Here is a 23,758-nt window from a genome sequence, read left to right on the forward strand (position 1 = left end):
GGTTCTGAAGATGCAATATTTATGGGGATGAACACCTTTTCATTTTTTTTCTGTTTTCTGTGTATTTCTAGCGGTTGGCTAATTTTAATTCAGGAATGCCATTTTTGGAGTGACACACAAATAAATGTTCTACTAAAGTGATATTGCAACGTTAAAATTTTTAGAGCGATGGAGATCTGAATGATCCTGTTGGGGTTAACCAGAAACTGTGGGTGCTCTTGAATGCAGACAGTCGCAGTGGAAAACGTGGAAGCCAGCCCTAAATAGAGGCAGCGGGAGGCTGCTTGTCAGACAAATCGCCTATGTTTAAGACAGAGACGGAATCAGGCCAATGGGATAAACCCACCTGCTTGCAGTGGGGTGACAATTAGATCCGTTAATGAGTTAATTGCCACCATTTATCTCAGAGCCAGGGATTTACCTGTGGCTTAGGAATTAAATGGAAGTTATACGGGTATCCTGTGCATCCCAGTCATCTCCCAGCAAACTCAGTTACATTAAGCAATGAGGTCCCCTGTAGTCAAGAATACTGTACCTGCTCGAGGGAGCTGGCATCAGGGGGCAGAGGAAAGGAGAAATGAAGTGTTGAAAATGGCCTCCCATCCCAGGATGCCCTCCCTGTGATTCCTATTCCCCACCTTCACTTGTGACTCCCAGGGTCCAGTGATGATCCCTGGTGAAATCTGCAACCTTACTAGTGATGTTGCTAAAAATGAAGAATAGCTGGCCTCTAGCCAGCTGTCAGGAGAGAGATTTCTGATCCCAGAACTAAGTCCCTGAGAGGTGCTTCATTCGATTGGGTCTTCCCTTTAAAAGTGACACATGTCTCTCTTAGGTCCTCCAGAATGTGCCACATGAAATCCCGTCCTGTATTCTGAACATGCTGTATTAGTGAGAATTAATGTTGTTAAATGTTCCTCCCAGCAAATGCCTGTTGTTGAGGTCATAGAGTTTTGACATGTTTTATGCATGTATTTGGCACTGCAATTTCTGCCTTCATTTCTGAATGACCAGGTTCACCTATGACACAAAACCAATATGTCCCAGCTAGTCACCAACATTTATAACGCAGGCCTGATTCCATATGTCATAGAGTTTCTTGGGAAGATCAAAGATCATTATGCTTATAGTTATTAAAATGTATGATGGTATGGAAGGCAATTACCTGAGACTTTTCATTAGTTCATATGTGAGTTTAATCAATTCCCTTAAGAAACCAATTCTAAGACTGCAATGCACAGCATAAAGCTGCCTGAGCAATGTAGCTGCATGTTAAATGTGTTTTGAATTATATCAGCGGTGAAAAAAATTGCATAATGAGGCGACAGTACAGCTAGAGGGGCTCTGTGGTATTCTAACACAGATGTACTACTATCAGAGGTTGTGGAGAGAAAATAGAGTATTTACAAAAATAAAATATGAAACTCATTTCCTATCCTTATTTGGGTTCTCCACACAATGCTCTGTTTCCCAGCTAAAACATCGATATGCTGACTGCTCAGACCTTTTTCCATGACCACACTTGAAGTGGCCATTACGAGAGACACAAGTGTGGTGAGTGGTCACTTCCTTCTCTGAGAAAAGCCAGTCTTCAGCTCTGTGCTACTCCCAATGTGGCCTGGGTCAGGAATGTGACACACACAGCAAATCAGAACCTTCTGATATTAGATACGGCATTGTTGTTGACAGTCTCCATTAATTTCATAGATGGGTTAGGAAGTACCGAGAGTAACAGACTATTAATCAAATGCAAGATATTGCTATTGCTTTGAAAGATGTGAAGGATCTGCATTTATATCACAAGAATCACGATCTAAAGGATACCCAAAGGTGTTTTACAACCAATATAGGAAATGGAGCTCCCAATTTACACACAGTAAATTCCCAGAAACCGCAATTTGATCATGATTAGTTGATAAGCTGTATTTTGTGACATTGATTAAGATAATTAGTTAGATGCCAGGATAATGCCTCTGTCTTACCTGCAGGATCTTGGTTATTGTTAGCTGAAAATGTGTTGCTGGAAAAGCGCAGCAGGTCAGGCAGCATCCAAGGAACAGGAGAATCGACGTTTCGGGCATCAGCCGATGCCATTCCTGAAGAAGGGCTGATGCCCGAAACGTCGATTCTCCTGTTCCTTGGATGCTGCCTGACCTGCTGTGCTTTTCCAGCAACACGTTTTCAGCTCTGATCTCCAGCATCTGCAGTCCTCACTTTCTCCTTGGTTATTGTTACCTCAGAAAAGTGACATCTCCAACAGAGCAGTGCTCCTTTCGTATTACATTGAACTATTGGCCTGGACTTTGTGATCCGCATGGTTATTGACTCCTTAGAGAAAATATGTAACAGCTAATCAAATACTAAGAGTTAAATAGCATCATAGATCACAGAAAGGCACAAGACCTATTTAATAATTCCCACTCCCCTACTTTTTCTCCACAGACTTTTTTTCTTTTTCGGGTAAAGATCTAATTCCCATTTAAAAGAGATCACTTCACCCTATCAGGCAGGGGATTATAAAAGATTATAAAAAAAAGCACTTTACTCCTTTTCCTTCTGAATTATGTCTGAAATCTTTGGAAAGAACTTTTCATTTAAAAGATTTCATAAAATTATTAATTGATTTAATCCTTTTATACTTCTGATCACATCTATGAAATCCCACCTCTGCTTAAAGAAGAACAATCCCAGATTCTCTTGTTTTGGCTATTCTAGGATATTTGTTAAAAAGTGTGGTGCTGGAAAATCACAGCCAGTCAGGCAGCATCCAAAGATCAGGAGAGTCAACGTTTTGAGCATAAGCCTTTCATAATTCCAGATGAATAGCTTATGCTCGAAATGTCAACTCTCCTATTCCTCGGATACTGCCTGACTGGCTGAACTTTTCCAGCACCACACATCTGATCTCCAGCATCTGCAGTACTCACTTTCTCCCTGTTCCATGATATTTGTTTGTATTTTACCGGAAAAACTATTTTCAACATTTTTATTACATTAGATAATGTGGGGTCCATCTTGCTCTGACAATTTTTGCCAGGAAGTCGAGAAGCTCAAGTCAGAAAATCTCCTGACTTGTTGGATACATCTACATGGAAATCACCCCTGGACACATGGGTTTTTGCATCAGCAATATAAGGGTCTGATTGAGTCAAGTCTGATGCCCCCAGAGGCAGTTCAGAGGTGGACAGGTGCCAAGGTGGGCTGATTAAAAGGCTGGATCCTGTTCTCTGATACTTCAACACAGTTTTATAAAAGCCTGTTAGACCCTCTTGCCCTCACCTCAATCCACTCACAAGGCAATTCTGTGTCACCTTGCAGTCCATATGCCAGCTTCTATTGCCATTCAACTATACCAGCTTCAGGCGTGCAACAGGAGACACATGGAAATGAAAAAGACTTCAAAGAGCTCTCACTCATACATACTTGATGCAAAAAAACAACCTCTCATTCGTGAAATATATTCAATGATTTAAATCACATCAAGTAGCCAGTACATTGTATAAAGCAACAAATTTCTAGATGTTTTTAATCCACCCTGATCAGAGATGTCATTACATAACTCTGGAGCAGGTGGGAATTGAACCTGGGTGTCCTGAGTCAGAGGTAGAGACACTAACAGTATAAGGGTCCTGGAAACAAGCTTCTATTCAATAACCACACTAAAGACAGCAAATCCATGACTAGTCTTTTAAAATGGTCAAAGTGTGAACTCCGCCTCCTTGCTGAGGTAATTAATTTTGAACCTTTTGAAACTCAGCCAAGAATTCATAATGATTGAAAGTTGAAAAACAACGCATGGGAAAATTGCGAGAATGGATTATGTATTTTTTCCACATTATACCAGATGGCGTCAATCAATGTAGTTTCACAATGTGTTTCTTTTTAACTCTAATTGACAGCTGCACTCAATTCCTTTCATTTTTAAAGGGCGTGGATTTAAATAAGTTCATTATGCTCAAACAGACCTTATCAGTTCTTCAAGGGCATTTAAATCTTTATCAACTCATGACTCCAAACAGTGAATAAAGGCTCTAGGAACAGTGAAAATATTATCAGTTTGAACTCAACACAAATTTAAAATGGTCCTGCTCAGATTGGACTTCCTGCCTGTGTGATTCACCCCCTGTACCTTCCCCTTGCTGGTTAAAATTGGATATGACAGAAATAAAGGCAGAACCCTCTCTCTCAATATCCCAGCCGCCATTTTAAAGGCTTCGGAAGTGGATCAGATCTGCATTAAATCGGGCCCTGTTTTGGTATATTCAGATGTAAGTGACTACCTTTAAAATTTTTTTGCAAACATAACCTAACTAGTACATTATTGATTGGTAGGTACTTTGAGACGACTAGGATCAGAAAAGGTACTTTATAAATACAAGTTCTCTCTATTTCTTATTTTTTTCAGTGAGAAAGGGCAGGATAATCTCAGGACTTAAACCTATATTTCTTTAGGAGACGTCCTTGAATTTATTTTCGTCAGCAAACGAAGAAAATTGAGTCTTTAAAGATAAAGTGAGCAATGTAGATTTAATAGAGAGATTATTTAACTTCGCAATGTTGGTATAAATAGAAGACCTAGGCATAACATTGATTAGCTTCAACTGAAACCTGAAATTGGAACATATTTCCTTCCTCAGTGTCAGTGGACATACTGAGCTAATTCCTAAAACAAAAGAGTGGTTACTTTATGCCGATCAGCTGTTTTAAAGGAGATTAATGAAGACCTGGTTCAGAATAAAATTGAAAATTGTAAGCATAAGCATAGATGATCAACTATCCCATCAGTGTTGGATGGTGCTATGGAAATTCTGTGTTGGGTTAACCAATCAAAAAGAGAGCATCATTTAGACAGCACTTTATCACATCATTCAGACACCATCTGTTTAACTTCCATAATTCTTGTTTTACAGGTAAATACAGTATCCATTTTATACATAGCAAGGCACTACAATTAAGTAAACACCGAACTCCTCTTTTTTTGTGGGGTTGAGTGATGAAGGAGTGCAATGCAGGAAAATGGAGAACTCCTTGTTCCTCTTTAGATAGTGACACGGGATCTTTAAGGGCAATCTGAAACACTAAACAAACTGACACAACCTCAGCTTCGACATGCCCCATCCAATAGATGGTAGCACTCGCAAACGGGGCTGAATAATGTAGATTGGTACATTAGATCAATATCGGGGAGGTTTGCTTGATTAGCTTGAGAAGTGAGACCAGCAAAAGTTTCATACTGATTTGTGTTATTTGAGGTTTCCCTTGTGGTTATTCAATATTTGAAGGCTTAAAAAGAAGTAGGTTGAAAGGAGTGCCTAACCCTGCAGATTGCACATGATCTTTTAATAGAATTTGGCAAAACGTCTACTTCTCACTGGATTTTAAAAAAATGTTTAACTGCAACATCACAGGTATTTATGCTTAGACTTCAGAGTGTAAAATAGATGCAGCAACGGAGATGTATTGAATTGAATGTATTTGATTAAAGTGTACTCCATTGTAAAGAAAAATACAGTAGCATGACACTGGTTGCTGATTCCGTGAGAATACGCCCTGGGTGAAGTTTAATTTAGAAGAATCCCCAGGAATGACATGTACCACAAAAAAAACAATACAGTTTGAGAAGAAAAAAAAATGTTTGACCTCAGATTCGGTTTCCTAAGGGGACTGTTAAATTTAAGCCGAAGCTAGCTTTAAACTTCCCCTCTTTGTCAACCATTTAACAGCTGGTGCTCTCTGATTCTGGCATTAATTGCAGCTCAGTTACAGTAAATAAAGTGTGTCATGACCACTATGTATTCAGTGTTGCCACATTCACTCCATTTCCAGTACGTGTCCTATTCTTTGGAGAAAGGCACTTACCGTACGTGTTTATGTCCAAGCATAAAAATTAACGTGTAATGATGCAGTAATTTTTAGCACAGAAAAATGTGGGATTTCTGCAATTTGTAAAATGAAAATTAATACTTGCAGACCTGTTAAATATTTCCAAAACCTGCAGGAAAATGCACAAACCTTTTGACATAAACGCTTTGCCAGCAAAGCCAATATCTTGTGGAGCAGTGTGCAGTCTGCTATTTTTGTTTGGAATACCAAATATCAATTTGCGACATGATGTATAATTACTATGTATGCATATTTTGACAAATCTAATAATGAAGTTTTGGAAATGGACCATTTATTTATAGGATGCACTGAGTAAACCAAACGAAAATGCCAGGCTTTCGGAGATACAACAATATTAATTTGATGTAACTCAAAGCTTGCAGAGTTTAATTAGTTTCCACATTACATGTCTTTATATATGCTTCGTGGTTTTCTAATTTTGCAGACTGAAGAGTCAAAATATTTGTTTCCAAGTGGCAAGAAAAAATTTAATAGAATATGTATTTACTCACAGATGAGCATATTTATATGCAACTCTGTTAAATCCACAGGAAAGAAAATCTTCAAAATAGGTGGAGAATTTGAGATGTAATCTGTTTACGTATAAGCATTTAAAAGATGTGGCATGACTATCATTGCAGAGAAGAATCCATAGTTTGGAGGCACAATATAAAGACTTTATTCTACTGCCAGTCAAAAACAAATCAAAATTATCAGTGCTACTTTCTTTGGTTCAAATTTTAAATGCTCTCTGTAATTTATACACTTTTATCACAGACTAGATAAGTCTAAAAGACTTGTAGACTTGTACATGACACAGGAGGTTGTTTGGTTTATTGTATCTTTGGTGAATAATTAAACCCATGCTTCAGTTTCAAATATGCACTCTTTGCGATTGCCTCATTATACCTGGTGTCTCTCCCACCCTGTATTTGTTTTGAAATTCTTTTCTTATCTGACTCTTGTGACATTGTCACTCTAGCCCTGGAAAATAATTCCATTGGTGCAGGTAGATGAATCTGACATAGTTAAGAACTAACAGCATGTCAGACACTTTTTTTGCTATGGAAGGCTATAGATCAGAGAAGGGAATATGCCAGAGTTGGGTGGGTGACAGGGGAATAACATCCCTTTCTCCTCCATCGACAGGGGTAATAACTCCTGGCTCTCTGGGGAGAAATTGAAAAAGCAATAGCCATGAGCTGTGAAGCAATGCCTGTAGGAGAATTGAAAGTTAATGCTCTTCTTTATTTTTTTGTCAGAAGTTGCACCTCAGTGTCATGGTTTCTGAACTACACGTAAATGTTGTGCTCGCTTTGAAAATCCTTTCATGTTCCATGTTCCAATTTTTAAAGAAGGTGAATGGAAAGTGAACCTGGTGTGTGTCGGAAAAATAAACTGTGGCAGTAGGTTTCTCTTAGTCGAAAAGGACAAGGCCCTGTCACATCAGTCAGGTCGAGGGGGTCAGGGCAGAGCCTGTTGATGAGTGAGGAAAAAAGAAGTGAATTCATTCTGCTCCAGGCACTTTGTCAAGTGCCAGTAGCTTACTGTTGAAAACCAGTCACCCATCACTGTGTTACTGCCATGGGGGTCAATTCCTATGTATAAATCATGGACCTTGCGTAGGTTTTGAAACTTATTGCAGTTACCAAGGAAATGAAACTAAGGAAAATGCTTCTGCCTTGATTGGTAGGACTCAAAATATCTTCCCACATGTTGCTGCTTAATAAAATGTATGGCTGTATTGATTCATAGAATCAAGTCATTAAAATGTGCAGTTTTGTTTATTGGAATGAAGCAATTAAATGGTTCACTTATGCCAGAAATAACCTTTTCTGATGAAAAACTATTGATTTTTTGCCACAGCTTTATAAGTGACAATGTTTTTGATTACTACTGACAAACCTCCTTAGAGTGTTAATTAAAAATGTACCAGATGAGCAGGTGCAGGAGATCATTAAGGAATGTGAGTACTACAGACTCACAATACATTTTTTTTTAACTTTACATAATGAATAGGGCACCAGAGAAAACAACAACTTTATCAGCAAAATTATTATCTTCACAATTTAAATATCATTAATTCCTTTACCCTGAGTAACAAAGCAACTTGCCTTTAAATTATCATGTAATATTTGTTATAAGTATTTACTTGCCATCATATAGATTCAGTTATATTGCTTAAAATGCTTCTTTACTGCAATTGCTTAATGACTTGTTTCAATGTACTTTCTCTTTCTTGGTTAATGATCTTACTCAGTTTGAAAGAAGGTTTAAAGATTAATACATAAAAAATTACAATGAATGCTGTTGAAAGCATTAATTATGATTTAAGCATTACAAAAATTATGCATTTTTTTCTCTTGTCCTTTGTACTTACTTCCTTGTTAACCTGTAAAATTTAAAAACATTTCCTTTGCACCAGAAGAATACAGGACACATAAGTACAGTCCTGAATAAACAGCTCTGTTAATATAATAGCTCTGATCACAAGTTGCAAGCTCTGTTGTTGCAACATTTTTTTCCAAAATTTAATATAACCTTATTTAATATAATGCAGGGTTTATCAAACTCTGATTCTGTGAAACTTTATTCATAAGTTGAAAATGATTATATGCAAAACATTTCCTTTAATCATCGAAACATTGCAGTGCATGTGAGAGACAAGGGGCTCATTTCATGTATATTCAAAGACAGAACCAGAAGTGGGCATGCTAGCAGTTTCCTGATATTGGCTGCCACATCAACTTGCCATCATTGTTCTAATTCTGTGCAATTTTGAAGGAGGGATCATGGCTGCTAACAATGGTGGGTGTAGCTATTAAGCTTATTAAATTACCCATTTAGGACAGTGACCAGAATTTTCCTAATGGCACGCAGATCCCTCCTCCTGATACTGTTGAGGTGGAAGCCTGACCAGGTCATGGTGGTTGCCTCCAGTTAGCAGGCCAGAGAGGGCTATGATGCCTCATTGACTTTACAATCTGACACCATCCACTCCACTACCTCTGTCACATTGTAAATGTGATATAATAGAAAACTGTAAAAGAACAGCAAGGTCACATTTTTCTCTTCTTATAGACCACTGCCTTTCCAAAAACATATTACAGCATCCAAACTGTAGCAAGCAAAGCCATTCCTATGGTTGAAAACTAAACTTGTATTGATTCTGTAGAATCATTGTACTGTACAACACCGGTTCTTTAGAGTTAGCCAGTTGGCTCTACTCTGGTAATGTTTCCTGATGACTCAGACATTATTGCATTTGAGTACATATATCTTTTTGAAGGTGTGGGTGGTAGAAGCAGATTCAATGTGACCAGGCAGTGATTTTCACATTATTTCAACTCTACATGATATAAATTCTTGCTAGCTTCTAGATCCATTAGTCTTAAACCTAGATTCTCTGTGAACCAATCCTTTTGCAAGTGGAAATAGTATCTTCATATGCCATCTATCCATACCTCTCAATTTTCAATGTCTCTTCTGAATTTCTCTTAATGTCTTATTCACAACAAGGTCAATCTGTGTTTCTCTACTGTTTTTCCAACTGACATAAGCCTTTCACCCCGTACAATTCAAATGCATTTCTGGACCCTCACCAAAATTTATATTCACTGTGACCTGAAACACATGCAAATTAATGTAAAAAATTATGACTTCCTTTTGCTGTTTCTCAAAGATTAATTCTGAATTGCATAAATTCAAATCATACCTAAGGAAACTGTGGCACATCCCTGAGATTTGTCTTTCCCTTGTATCATTAAATCAATGAACAGGAACTTGACATCATGGGGAAATGAATGATAAAAGTCAAAGTATATCAAGTTAATTTTGAATCATTAGATTTGCAGTAATTTTAAATGTTATTGCATAGGTAATTTCTCATAACTGTTCATGTTTAACTGGCTTTTTAGTCTGAGGGTCTATCATTGACAAGGTTTTGGAAAGACTTTTAGCTTTTCTAGACTACACAATACAGATGGAGGTCTGATCTGACTGCTTGTCTTCATTACACAATTGTCTATTACAAAGCTTGAAGAGTTAAACATGTCATTAAATCAGTACCAGATTGATTATGCAGGAGTGAATCTGAAATGGAATTGATATGTAACCTTGCCTAATTGTGCCATCTGGAATAATACTGGCTTTCAAATTGCAACTATTTGGAAATTGGCTTCATGCCAGTATGAATACAGAGTGGTCTATTATAAACAAGTTTGAGGACTCAATCTAGGATCTTCTAGATTAGATTCCCTACAGTGTGGAAACAGGCCCTTCGGCCCAACAAGTCCACACCAATCCTCCAAAGAGTAACCCACTCAGACCCATTTCCCTCTGACTAACTGACTACCCAGTCTTCCTCTTGTAAAACATCCAGTACAGTGCCCCCTCTCCCATTCCAGCAGTAAGGTTGCTAATTCTGGTTGGGACATATTATTGGAGGAAATATGTAGTCTTTCACCTCCAACTGTTCTGCCTTTTTTCTCTTAAAATCTCCAATATTTAGTATATTGAATAAACAGACAGGTTTGAAGAAAGTTGAAAAAGCACAACATCTTTTGGTGAACCTCTGATTGTTCTCCTGGCCATTTGCAACAGTAATCTTAAGGAGGATTGGTAACCCTATTCCCATTATTACTGGAATATGTAGTACAGAAGGTCAGTTAGTAGTGGCAAGCATAATCATCCTCCCATGATAAACAGTGCAAATGGGGACAATACCAGGTGACTTTTCTTTCTTAGTGCTCAGGATGAACTACAACACTTCATGTTTATATGAAACAAGCAGAGTTTGCAAGTCTTTTGAAGCTGGTAAGGAATTGTTGACCAAAATAGTACAAACCTAAATAAAGGTAGTAATCAGGTTCATTTTGCCTAAATCTAATAGGGGTAGAGGTATGCTAAAAAGCCCCAAATGTAGCAACATTTTTGTGCAGTTACCAGAAAGTGCTTCCGTAGGTAATGTCAGATCTCCATGCTGCTGGGACAGAAGAACATCAAACAGCAATTGTGCAATTTCTTTCATGTGGCGTGATTGTTCAATGGGTTTCTTATCAAATGTACGCAACTCTGATTCTCACAGGATGAGCCCTTCTCTTTAATCTGTACTACATATTGAAAAATCATTCCTGTCAGCTGATGCTCACCCAGCTGCTTGCAAGAACTTTGGCATAGTTTTCACAACCTATAAAACACTAAAGCAGAACTCTGCGCAGATAAAAATGCCCAAGGAATTTGGAGGGCAAGTCACAGAGGATATAGACTACGCCGTTGCAAATATTTGACAGAAATTTCCACAAAATGCCAAAAAACCTAAGCATGCAGAACCAGGAGTAGGCTGCAGTGGTTTGCCTGAACTAAACATATATCAACTGTCACACATTGATAGTCAGTGTTGATCAAATACAATGGAACGTCCAGATGGCTTAAACAAAGTGCACAAGATGTGAACTGCTATTTCCAGCTGGTTACATCAACTTCCAGTGTTACGTCTGGTTTATTTTATGCTGCAAATAAATGACTTCAGGATTCCAAGTACACAGGATTCCAGGTACTGCTCCCTGCACGGCTCAATTTTTCCTTGCAATTTTCAACTTCCCAACATTGAAATGTGGCAAATAAGAAAACAAAAAAAGAGTTCCCATATTACTAATTCAGAAATATTATGAACACATTGTGTTGCTATGGTTGGAAAATTAAATATTGTGAATGTTTTCTTTAAAGTTATGTTATTATCAAAGTATGACTTCTCTCCCAAGCCAAGTCAATGGGGCAGATTATAATTCAAAAGAAGGCAAGTGCTATTTTTGTGACAAAATTTTATTGATGACAAAGATTCCTTGCATTGCACTGAGATTATTCTGCTAGAAATAAACAGGGCACAAAATGGTAATGTTTTGTTACTTTTGTTTGACATAAGACATGGGGGTAGGGGGTGTGATGTCACTGCTATGATGGAATCACGGGTTGAGAGAAGGGCAGGATTGGCAGCTCAGTATTCCAGGACACTGTCTTCAGATAAGACAGAGAAAGAGTTAACAGAGGAGAGGGTGTTGCAATGTTGATCAGGGATTCAAGTTTAGCAGTAAGCAGGGATGACATCTTGGAAGGTCCTCAAGTGAAGCCATTTGGCTAGAAATTAAAATCTAAAAAGGAGCAATCACATTGCTGCGGTTGTACTATAAACCCCCGAACAGCCTGAGAGAAATAGATTAACAGATATGTAGGCAAAGTTCAGAGATGTATATAGTGATAGTCTGGGATTTCAACATCATTAACTGCAGTAGTCATGGTGTGAGAGATTTAGAGAAAGCAGAATTTTAAAATCTGCTCCGGGAGTGCTTTCTCGAGCCTGTATGTCGAAGGCCCTATAGGAGAGAGGGTGGTTGTGGACTTAATTTGAGGTAATGAGTGGTTGAAGTATCAGTGGGGGAGCATTTTGCAGACAGTGATCACAACTCCGCTAGAATTAAGGAAAGGACAAGGAAGGGACAGAGATCAAAGTTCTAAATGAGCAAAGGCTGGTTTCAATAATATCAGGTATGCTTTGGCTAGAGTGGAATCGATAAATGATACTTCTAGGTATATCTGTCTCCAAGCAGTGGGATGCATTCAAGAAGGAAATAGGGAGCGTACAGGGCCAACAGGTTCCGATTCAGACAAAAGGTGAGACCAAATCATGCAAATCCTGGATATCAAGGGACATACAGAATTGGACAAAGAGGAAGAGGGAGGCTTATGGCAGATACTGAGGGGTCAAACAGCACAAGCCCTAGAGGAGCACAGAATGTGCAAGGGGTCAGTTTAAAAAGGAAATTAGGAGAGCAAAAAGAGGTAAGAAGGAATAATGGCAGGTAAAATAAAGGAACTTTCTCCATAATTTTGCAAGTTTATTAATGATAAAAGGATAACTAGAGAAAGGGCAGGGCCCATTAAGGTCCACAGTGAAAATCAGTGCGTGGAGCCAGAGCACAAAGGTCAGGTTCAAAATGAATACTTCATGCTGGTGTTCACTGGTGAGAGGGATGAAATGGCTATGGACATCAAGGAGAGGGGCTGTGATACTCTTAAAGATGTTATCATAGACAGAGAGGAGATACTAAGTAGCAGCCTTGAAAGTAGATAAATCTTCTGGGCTAAATGAAATGTCTCCTGTCAATTGAGGCCAGGGAGGAAATAGCAGGGACACTGGCAATAATTTTCAGTTCCTCTATGGTCACAGAAGAAGTGCCGGAGGACTGGAGGATATGGTAGTATTATTCAAGAAGGGAACAAGTGATAGATCAGGAAACTACAGGCCACTCAGTCAGAATTGGGGAAACGATTGGAAGCAATTCTGAGCAAAAGAATTAGCCTGCACTTAGGGAGGCAGGAATTAATCAAGATCAGTCAGCGTGGTTTTGTTGAGGGAGACCAAGTCTGACCAACTTGATTGAATGTTTAAAGAGGTGAATAGGTATGTAGATGAGGGCAGTGCTATTAATGTAGTCTACTCGGGCATCTGCAAGGCTTTTTGCAAAGGTACCACATGGGAAATTGATAGCAAAGCTAAGAACCCAGGGGATCCAAAGACATTTGGCAAATTGGATCCAGAATTGACTGAGCAGCAGGAAGCAGAGGTTGAAGGTTGAGGAGTGTTTTCTGACTGGCAGCCTGTGTCCAGTGGGATTCCTCAGGGATAACTGTTGGGATCCTTGTAGTTTGTAGTATGTACAAATGATTTACACTTGAATGTAGGAGGATTGATCAGTAAGTTTGTGTATAGTATGAAAATTGGTGGGATGTTAAATAGTGAGGAGGGCAGGCTTACATTACAGGAGGATGTAGATGGGCAAATGGAACTCAATCCACATAAATGTAAAGTGATGGACTTGGGCAGGACAAACTAGGCAAAGGAGTACATGATGAATAGTGAGGCCCTGGGAAGCACCGAAGATGAGAGGGAACTTGCTGTGCATGACCATCGGTCCTTTAAGGTGGCAGGACATATAGATAAAGTGGTTAAGGAGGCAAATGGATATTTACTTTTAGTAGCAGAGACACAATGTTAAAGAGGAAGGAGATTATGCTGGAACTGTACAAAATGATGGCTAGGCCACAGCTAGAGTTTTGTGTGTAGTTCTAGAATCCACATGATAGGAGGGATGTGATAACACTAGAGAGGTACGGAGAAGATTTACCAGGATGTTGCCTGGGCTGGAGAGTTTCAGTTATGAAAAGAGATTGGATAGACTGGGGTTGCTTTCTGGAAGGAGAGGAGATGAGGGGGGACATGTTTGAGATGGATCGACAGGAAGGAACTTTTCTCCTTGGCGGAGGGACCAAGGGGCATAGATTTAAGGTAATGGGCAGGAGGCTTAGAGGGGATGTGAAGAAAAAAATCTTTTGCCCAAAAAGAGGTGGGAACCTGGAACTCAATGACTTTAAGTGTGGGAGGGGCAGATACATCTGTAACATTTAAGAAGTAATTAGATGTATACTTATGATGCCAACGCATACAAGGCTGTGTGCCAAGTGTAAGAAAATGGGATTTGAATAGATAGCTTGTTATTTTTGTTGTATACAGAATTGACGGGCTGAAGGGCCTTTTTCTGTGCTGTAGACCTCAATGACTCTGAAAGGTTCCCCTGTTGGCATGTGTTTTGCAAATGGGTGTCTGGACGCTGTTGTTCAAGATCATAATCTGTGAGGAATTACACATATACTGATTGAAGTTTGATGACTCTAAGAGCCCATTGACAATAGCAATGATTCATACAGTAGTTATGATATTGCTTTGTATACCACAGTCCTTAGTATAGATTAGTCCACTGATAATGTCTTTTAGAGCACTTTTACATTTTTGAAAGAATAAATATCAGAATCAGCATCTTTGTCCGTTAAAGCTTGGAGAGAAGTTTAGCAGAAGGTAAGCAGTTAAATGAGAGTACAGTCTAATGAGAGTACAGTAGGGTGGGGGAGGATTGAACTGAGGGGAACAATGCAGTGTGTTTCTATTGGATTCCCTGTCTGTCCATTGATTTACTTAACAGGCTCATTTAGTGGAATTGCATGGATCTCTGTATGACTGGGCTATATATTTGTATTTTGGGAGTTAGATTTGGGACCTTATAAAAGGATTCTATTAGAAGGTGGTGGCATTGGAAGGCATTATCTTCACTCCCTGCTACAAATTCCATTTCAAAGCCACAAGCATCATCCCTCCCTTGGTAAGTGCCTGAGATTGAACTACTCTGTTCACAACCTTGGTGTCATATTTGACACTCAACAAACTCAATATTATTTCAGATGATGATGGATGAGTTGTTTAGAAAGTTCTGTTGTTCTTTTGAGTTCAAAGATATACCTATTGACTCCGAATCTACCCAGTGGTTTGTATGTGAACATTATAGTAGAGATCAAACTGATGCCTCTAAAGCTTGAATTCAAAACTCAATGTTTGGGATCCCACAAGATGAATAGTTAAAAAGGAAAGATATGAGAAGATAAATGCCATTCCTGGAACATGTGCTTCATCATGAACCCACGTTATTAAAAAGGCAGGCTGGGTGGAAATTGTAAAGCTATCTTCTCAAAATTTGTGAATTAGTTAATGTATAATGTAAAAGTAGTGCAACAATGAGGTAATAGACAAAACAACACTTGAAGAAGTCAATCCAAAACTCTCTGCTTAATTTGTAAATCATTTTATCTCGTTCAAAATGTTAACCTTAATTGTGTCTGATACTGTGACCCATGGAGCGAAGCTGGGATGGGACTGGGCTGTGAGGCTTTCCATAAGTGAATTGAATCTCTAGGATTGCACATGATGAATCGCTGTAAAGGGGAAGGGCCCCAGATTGATTGACATCCCGGGAACTGCACAACAGTGTAAATCCATGCCTTTAAATTAATAAGTAGCATGAATAACATTTTACTGTAATCCTAGATTGTTAATAAGATTACAATGATCTTTGCTGTGGCTAATTTTTCTTCTTTCTTCTTCTTCCTTAGGACAGCTGTCAACCCCCAGCCTGCCGCGAGGACCTGATGAAGAGTTATCTTGCAGTTCTCAGAGCCCAGTGACCTCCAGTAAGGTACAGTAGAGCATTTAACTCACTGTGCAGACTGCATTTTCTTTCACTTACTGTGGGTGTCAAATCACAGCCTTGTTTCATGTTGGTAGTTAACCGTGCATTGTGACGTTAACCATATGAAGCAAAGAACACAGGCTTAACTTTAACTAATGCGAGGCTTAATTTTTTTTCTATTTTTACTATGTTAACATTGTGTGCCTATTGCAAAAAGTTGTCCAAGAACACAAGTGCATGTAAATGTATGCACACAGCATATATAATACGTACTTAAATACACACATATCCATGTATTGGGACTGAAAATCGACAAAGGTTACAAAGAATTTCACCTCATATTGTTGACCCCATTGACATCAGGCTGAGAGAATTTACATTACTATAAGTACTAGAAGAGTTCTGAGGTGTTGGACTTTTTTTTCTGTTAAAACATTAGACAGTTAACACTAATGAGTGAATTCCTTGCCAAGAAAGACAATGGTGTCCAGGTCATGAAAGTTGGTTCAGACACATGACATCCAAATTGATAAGGAGGTAGCATTGGATTAGATAGACTTGTTATCATCTAATAGGATTTGATAGAGTTACCTGAAACCAATTGGAACTAGGAAATGGATAATGGTTTTATGTTAATTCGGGGATAATTGGGTGAAAACTGTCTGTATAAAGATGGGAAAGGGCTCTTGAGGTGCAATGGTAGTGTCCCTACCTCTCAGTCAGGCGTTTAAGTTCCAGCTTCACAAACCAGAGCCATATGTCTTAACATATCTGAGCAGTTAATTAAGAACATGCATAAATATGGGGAACAAGTCATCAGTAGGCTGGAGTTTTGAAATTTGTAAATTGAAGTAAAGCTGACCTTAAAAGCAATCATCATGGACCAAGGTATTGGTATAGTTTGGTGTTTGTTGGTTGGCATAGACACGGTGGGCTGAAGGGCCTGTTTCTATGCTGTTTGGCTGTATGACTCTTATAACCTCTGGTGTGGCACTTGGGGTGCAGTGGTAGTGTCCTTACCTCTGATCCAGAAGTTCTGGATCCAAGGCCCAACAGAGACAGAGGGAAGAAAATCCAGCACAAATTTGTTCAGGGCAAATCATGTTGAAACAAGTTGCTTGAGCTTTTTTGTGAGATTAGAGACAGGGTTAATGCAGATAACTCTGTCGTTGTGGCATCTTTCAACTTGAACTTTCGATGTGATAAAACTTTCAGCTGCACAGCAGACATTTGGGTAAAGTTAGAGCTCACACAATAAACAAGATATTAATAACATGGATATGAAATTGGTAAAAAATTGATGTGACTGTTAAAACTGATGGATGTTCTTCAGCCTGGAAACAGATTTATGATGCTGTTCCTTAGGATTCGGTGAACAGGCCACAATAGCAGCAATTGTGGACGATGCAAAACTTGGAAATATCATGAACCAAGAGTAGGAGAGTACAGGACTTAAAAAGGACATAGGCAGGTTGGTGGAACGAGCAGGCAAGTGGCAGATTAAATTTAACGCAGGGAAGTGGGAAGTAAAACGAAAACAGAAGTTGCTGGCCAAATTCAACAGGTCTGGCAGCATCTGTGGGAAGAAAGCAAAGCTAATGTTTTGAGTCCAGTGACTCCTCACCAAAAGTGTGAAGTAATTTTCTTTTGTTGGAAAAACACAAAGACACATTGTAAACTTAAGAGTCCAATTCTGAAAGGATGTTAGGAACAGAGAGAGCAAGATGTATATGTGTATAAATCATTGAATGTGCCAGGACAGGTTGAGAGTGCAGATAAGAAAGCATACAGTATCCTAGGCATTATGCATACTGGCATGGAATACGTGGGTAAGAAGGTTACATTGACCTTATGTCAAATACTGATTTGGTCCAGTTCTGGCATCAACATTTAGGAAGGAATTGAAAGCATTAGAGAGGGTTAGAGAAAATGTTCATGAGGCAGAAGTTTACATTTTCTAGCTGGTGGCTTTGCAGACAGGGTGAATGTTGAGGGAACAGGCTGTGTAAAACTCTCCAAGTGGTCTTCCCCTTAGCCTTGCACCCACCCTAACCTCTGTACAATCTTACAGTGTACAGGTGAGGCCATCCTTTACCCCCATCAAGGCCCTTAAGTTGCCAAGTCATAACCACTTAAGAATATTGTCTGTGCAGCTTTGATTTTCAGGCTGCTAGAAAGAGTTCAGCAGCAGGGGTGAAGGAATGGTGACAAGAGGAAAAACTTATTCACACAGTGAATTGGTAGGATCTGGAATCTACTGTTTTAGAATATGGTAGAGACAGTGTCAGCTGAGGCTTTCAAAATGGAATTGGATTATTGTCTTTTCTGGATTAAAATTCAGTCATATACAAATGTCTGTTCAGGTCTGCCTGTAGTTATGTGACCTCTACCATGAAGGGAGCACATGGGCGACACAGTGGCTCAGTTAGTACTGCTGCCTCACAGTGCCAGGGACCCGGGCTCGATTCCAGCCTCAGGCGACTGTCTGTGTGGAGTTTGCACATTCTCACCATGACTGTGTGGGTTTCCTCTGGATGTTCCGGTTTCTTCCCACAGTCCAAAGATGTGCAGGTTAGATGGATTAGCCTTGCTAAATTGTCCATAGTGTCCAGGGATGTGTAGGCTAGGTGGGTTAGCCATGGGAAATGCAGGGTTACAGGGATGGGATAGGGTGATGGCTCTGGATGGGATGCTGTTCATATCGGCGGTGTGGACTCGATGGGCCGATTGGCCTGCTTCCATACTGTAATCTATTCTATGATTATCCTACATCTTGTAGGCAGTAATTTTAAACTTCACTTCAGTTCGTCCTTGTATTGATCACACTGATGTGTTATACACTTGAAACATGGCGTCAGAAGTGGTCTCGAACTGAAATAAGAAGCATAGTTGCAGAGCTTTGAGCTGCCGTTGAAGAAAGCAAAGATTATAATGAAAACCTTGCACATTGAAAATGGCTGCAGCTTTTCCCCTAACAGCTCCTAGTCAAATACTTGGGGATATAAGGCAAAATTTGGAATTTTTCCACGAACAATTGCAGAATTATGCATTATTTACAATTTTGTTAAACAAACCAGGACAAGTTGGTCCACTTTCAACACTTCTGGGAAAAGACTCTCTCAAAACATATTCCACCCAACATTGCTCTGAAGTGCAGAGAAAGAAACACATTGCAGAAATTTTAAAAGCTTTGAGAGCACACTTTGAGTCTCAAGTGAACATTACATATGATTGCTGCATGTTCAAAACTAGGGAACCAAGTGAAAAAACTTCATTGAATAGTACATTACATCATGAACACAGCTTACACAAGTCTATTAATTCACGCAATGAAAAGATAAGCTAATTAGAAACAGGATTGTATGAGGAATAACGGTTTCAAAAGTGAAAGCATGCCAACAGAGGGAAGACAAACTTACACTCAGGAGTTGATTGACCTGCACAGTAGTGCTGAGATTGTGAATTCACACCCTGAGCATACTCATGGCAGAACAGACTTGGTCTTGCATTATGCTGACCAATACTTGAGGCATGTGGAGCACACTATCACAGAGAAAAGGCAGAGTACAAATTTTGAAAAAGACATGATGCAAAAGAGAAGTCATGTCCAGCATGTTCTAACTGTAAGAACTGGAATCATTTTACACACAAATGTATGGCTAAAAAGAAGCACAATAGGCAACTACAGATGGTCAGTGGAGAGATATTGGCTGAGGATTCTGATGAATCACTATATACGATATAACAGGTTTTTTCAGTCAGATCAGTTGGTAGGACATGGTTTAAGACTCTAGGAATGAGACCTGTAGAAATAGGACAGGTCGGTGCAAAATGTCAGATAAACCCCATTTTTTTCATGCAAAACCATGACCAGTATAGAGCTGTGGGAATGTAAAAATGGAGTCCTTGAAAGTAAGGTTAAGGCCAAATGATGGCATTATACTCACGTTGAGAGAGCTTTTCATTAACATGAAGGAGGATTTGGAGACTGGATCATAAATGGCATATAAGTGCCACAGTGAAGCCAGTCTAAAGCGTGGGCTCGTAACCCTTGACGTGCCAAGTGGGATTTGCAAAGTGTCAGATCACAGTAAACCATCCGAGATGATTATAGTGCTGTTTTCACAGGGGACGGCTGTCTTCCAGGAGAATATCATCTCAAAGCAGATGAGTGTGTAAGACTGATTCAGCATCTGCTGAGGAGAGTTCCAGCTGCCCTCAGGGCCAGCCTGAAGAACTTTATTAAAGTGCTGGAAAAGAAGTGGATAATAAAGAAAGTGGCAACTCCTCCAGAATGGATTAGCAGCATGGTAGCAGTGAAACAAGGAAGCTGAGAGTATGCATTGAACAGTGGAATCTAAATAAAGCCCTGAAGAGATTTCACAACACAACGCCAACCATTGAAGAAATTTTGCCATGACTTGTAAAGGTAATAATTTTCATCACCCTGCATATGAAGGATGGTTAAGGGTAAGTGAAGCTGATGAAAGAAGCAGCTTTCTAACCACATTTTGGGTGTCATCTGGACAATACCATTTGGCATTCCCACTATTCCAAAAGAATGCCAATGGAGTCAATGTTGGATAGTTAGTGATATTGGATGAAAACAGGAGTGGATGATTTGCTGGGTTTATGGATGCTGAAACACAAATGGAAGAAGCCATTGCTGACCACAATCAAAATCCACTTGGACTTCTTGGCAGAGCTTGCATGATGACCATGAAGGTGAACAAGAAAACAATTATAGTCAAAGTTGCCTGAAGCCGAGTGCATAGATGTTGTTCTGACACTAGGAGTTCTTTTGCCAGATTCTGAAAAAGAGTGCTGTAACAGCAATGCGATGGTTAACAGATGTAAAAGCAGTGGAACACTTTTTTAACTGTTTGGCAAAATAGCCAACTCTTGGCTAAGGATGTGCAGTGGTATTGAGGCAAAGAACAAGAAGCAATATTCACTTAAGTGAAACAACTGGAGATGGTAATGCCAGTGTTGAAATGCTATACAGTGAATAATGAAATCACCCGACAACATGACACCAGAGAGACTAGACTTGAAGCAACCAAAATGCACCAAGGACAACTGGTTCCATTTGCATCCAGGGCACTAACACAAACAGGAAAATATTACGCCCGAATTGAGAAAGAATGCCTGACCATTGTCTTTGCTTCTGAACATTTTAACCATTACCTACTTGGAAGAGACAAAGTGACAGTCAAGTCTGACCACAAGCCACTTCAAGGCATTTTCCTCAGGCTGCCATGATCTGCTCCAAACCATCATTAAATAATGTTATTCCAGTTGCAGAGATACATCTGGATGTGAGGTACAAGCAAGGGAAGCTGACGTATTCTGTAGACACACTGTGAGAGCAGCTGCCTGGTGATGAAAGTGGAAGATATGACAACTAAATGTGAAATCTTCCCCATTCACTGTGAAGCAGCAGCTCATCATGCTCTGGGATTTATAAAGGCAGCAGAGAAACTGAGTATAACCCATTAGCCCTTCTCTCAAATCAAACAAACTATCCAACAAGATGTAAAGCTCAAACAGTTGCAAGAAGTAGTGACATGAAGAATGCTGGAGAGCATGAAGGACACATTTGTTCTATAACAACATCCTAGGAATATGGAGATAAATTGACAGCCCAAGATGACATGTTATGCAAAGGCAATGGAGTCATTATCGCAAAGGAATTGAATGGTGAGGTGCTAAAATGCATCCATGCATGGTCCACACCAGCAAGCACAACACTTGTAATGAGAACTGAGCTAAACAGACGAGAGAGCTGCTAATGGTACACAGTATTCCAGATAGACGATGAAACTGGGAGTGATCCTCTGCACTCTTGCAGGAACCTATTATCTGGTCACTGTAGACTGCTATTTTGATGAGTGGCAGGAGGACCAGTGACTGCCTCTAAGATTGTCAAATTCCTAAAAGCATGCTTCAACTGTTACAATATTCCAGAAATTATGACAAGCAACAATGGTCCTCAACTCCCGAGTGAAGAATTTAGTCACTTCAAGAAAGATTGGGAAATTCAACACCACACATCATTTCCTCATTATCTCCAATTGGAGAGGTGGAAGTGGCAGTAAAAATCCCAGCTGGAATCATAAAGAAACCAAAGCAAATCCCAAACAGGTGTATACAAGACAATCCTCAAGTGGAGGAGAACACAAAGACTAATGTCACACAAACTAACAAACTAATCTTTTAATAGTGAGAAGCTACCCAGACTGGAAGAAGCAACAGATGAGTTTTAAAAAATCGTTGTGAAATACTAGAAAAGCAAATTTCTTTTCAACAAGCCTGCTAAACCATTGCTAGAGTTGATATTGGAGAGTTAGTCAGGGTGTGAACATTCAACAATCTCAACAAAAGCCAGGCCAAATGGCAAATTATGAGCTGCATGGAGCAGTTGACACCTTGATCATAGATGGTGGATGTGAACAGCCAGACATATCATTACAACCGCAGCTACATGCACCCAGTTAGAGGTTGCTTTTCTTCAAATGCAGGTGGCTGATCAGAAAAAGGTGAATGTGTCAACTGTACAGGTTGTATATCAATATCAGACCCAGAGGTCCACAGCAACCCAACCACTGAAATTGAATAACAGCTACATCTGTAACAAGAAACCAGACAGAAACACTACTCCATGGTGAACAAAATGACCCAAGTGACCAACCAATGACAGCAACATGCACACATACTATTAAGAAACCAACATGCTTAAAGGATTATTTGTGCAATTCATACACAAGAACTGATGGAAGTAACAAACTGCTAAGGCATGAGGCATAAATGTTTGGTAACTTGGGTCACTGGAACTGTACATGATTATCCATGCCATCATCTGTGTAAAAAGGGGGATTTTTGAATCGAAATACGGTCTTTTTTTTATTCAGTCATGAAATGTGGGCATCCCTGCCTGGACCAGAATTTATTGTTCATCTCTGGATGCCCTTGAGAAGTAGGTGCTCTGTTGCCTTCTTGAACTGATGCAGTTCCTTTCGTGTAGATACACCCACAATGCCAAAGAGAGGGAGTTTTAAGATTTACACTCAATGACACTGAAGGAATGGTGATCTGTTTCTAAGTCAGGACAGTGAGTGAATCAATGGGTGTTTCTATGTATTTGCTGCCCTTGTCCTTAGAGATGAAAATAGTCATGGGTTTGGGTGGCACCATTTAAGGAATCTTGGTAAAATCCTAGATTGCATCTTGTGGTTGTACACACTGTTGCTACTGAGCATGGGAATTAATGTTTATGGGTGTGATGCTAATCAAACTGACTGGTTTGTCCTGGATGATGTCATGCTTCTTGAGTGTTGTGGGAGCTGCACCCATCCAGGCAAGTGGCTGGGTTGTGCCTTGTGCCTTGTAGGTGGTGGGCAGGCTTTGGGGAGTCAGGAGGTGACTTACTCTCAATGTTTGTTCCAGTCTGCCCCGGAATCATCCAACCTCTAACACACACGTCAATAAAGTCCTCATGTTGACCATATTGCGTTGTACGTTTGAAAGATTATTTGAAAAGGACAAATCACAAGGGCATTGGGGAAAAGTCAAGGGAGTGGTACTAAGTGAACTGCTCTTTCTGAGAAACAGCACAAATAAAGTTGGCTGAATAGTCTATTTCTGATCTGAAATCAATCAAAAATTCTATGGTGAACCATTGTCATATTGCATGACATATAAGTGACTTGCATATTAATATCATTGTGCATCATTCATATGGTGTTATTTTTGAACCAGGTCCTGCACCAATGTTTTCAGTTCACTGCCATGATGGCTCCTTG

At 39.5% G+C, this 23,758-nt stretch overlaps 1 protein-coding gene across 5 annotated transcripts in view; it reads left to right on the top strand.

Moving 5' to 3' along the window:
* Positions 1-23,758, top strand: part of LOC140479741 (adhesion G protein-coupled receptor D2) — a 287,369-nt gene that overhangs the window by 180,030 nt on the left and 83,581 nt on the right. For all 5 annotated transcript variants that reach the window (XM_072573840.1, XM_072573839.1, XM_072573842.1 and 2 more), the window contains one exon: positions 15,880-15,962. In XM_072573840.1, coding sequence (XP_072429941.1) covers positions 15,880-15,962 — 83 coding nt within the window. The remainder of the gene's footprint in view (positions 1-15,879; positions 15,963-23,758) is intronic.

This window comes from Chiloscyllium punctatum, chromosome 7 (assembly GCF_047496795.1).
Source record: "Chiloscyllium punctatum isolate Juve2018m chromosome 7, sChiPun1.3, whole genome shotgun sequence".
Taxonomy (NCBI): domain Eukaryota; kingdom Metazoa; phylum Chordata; class Chondrichthyes; order Orectolobiformes; family Hemiscylliidae; genus Chiloscyllium; species Chiloscyllium punctatum.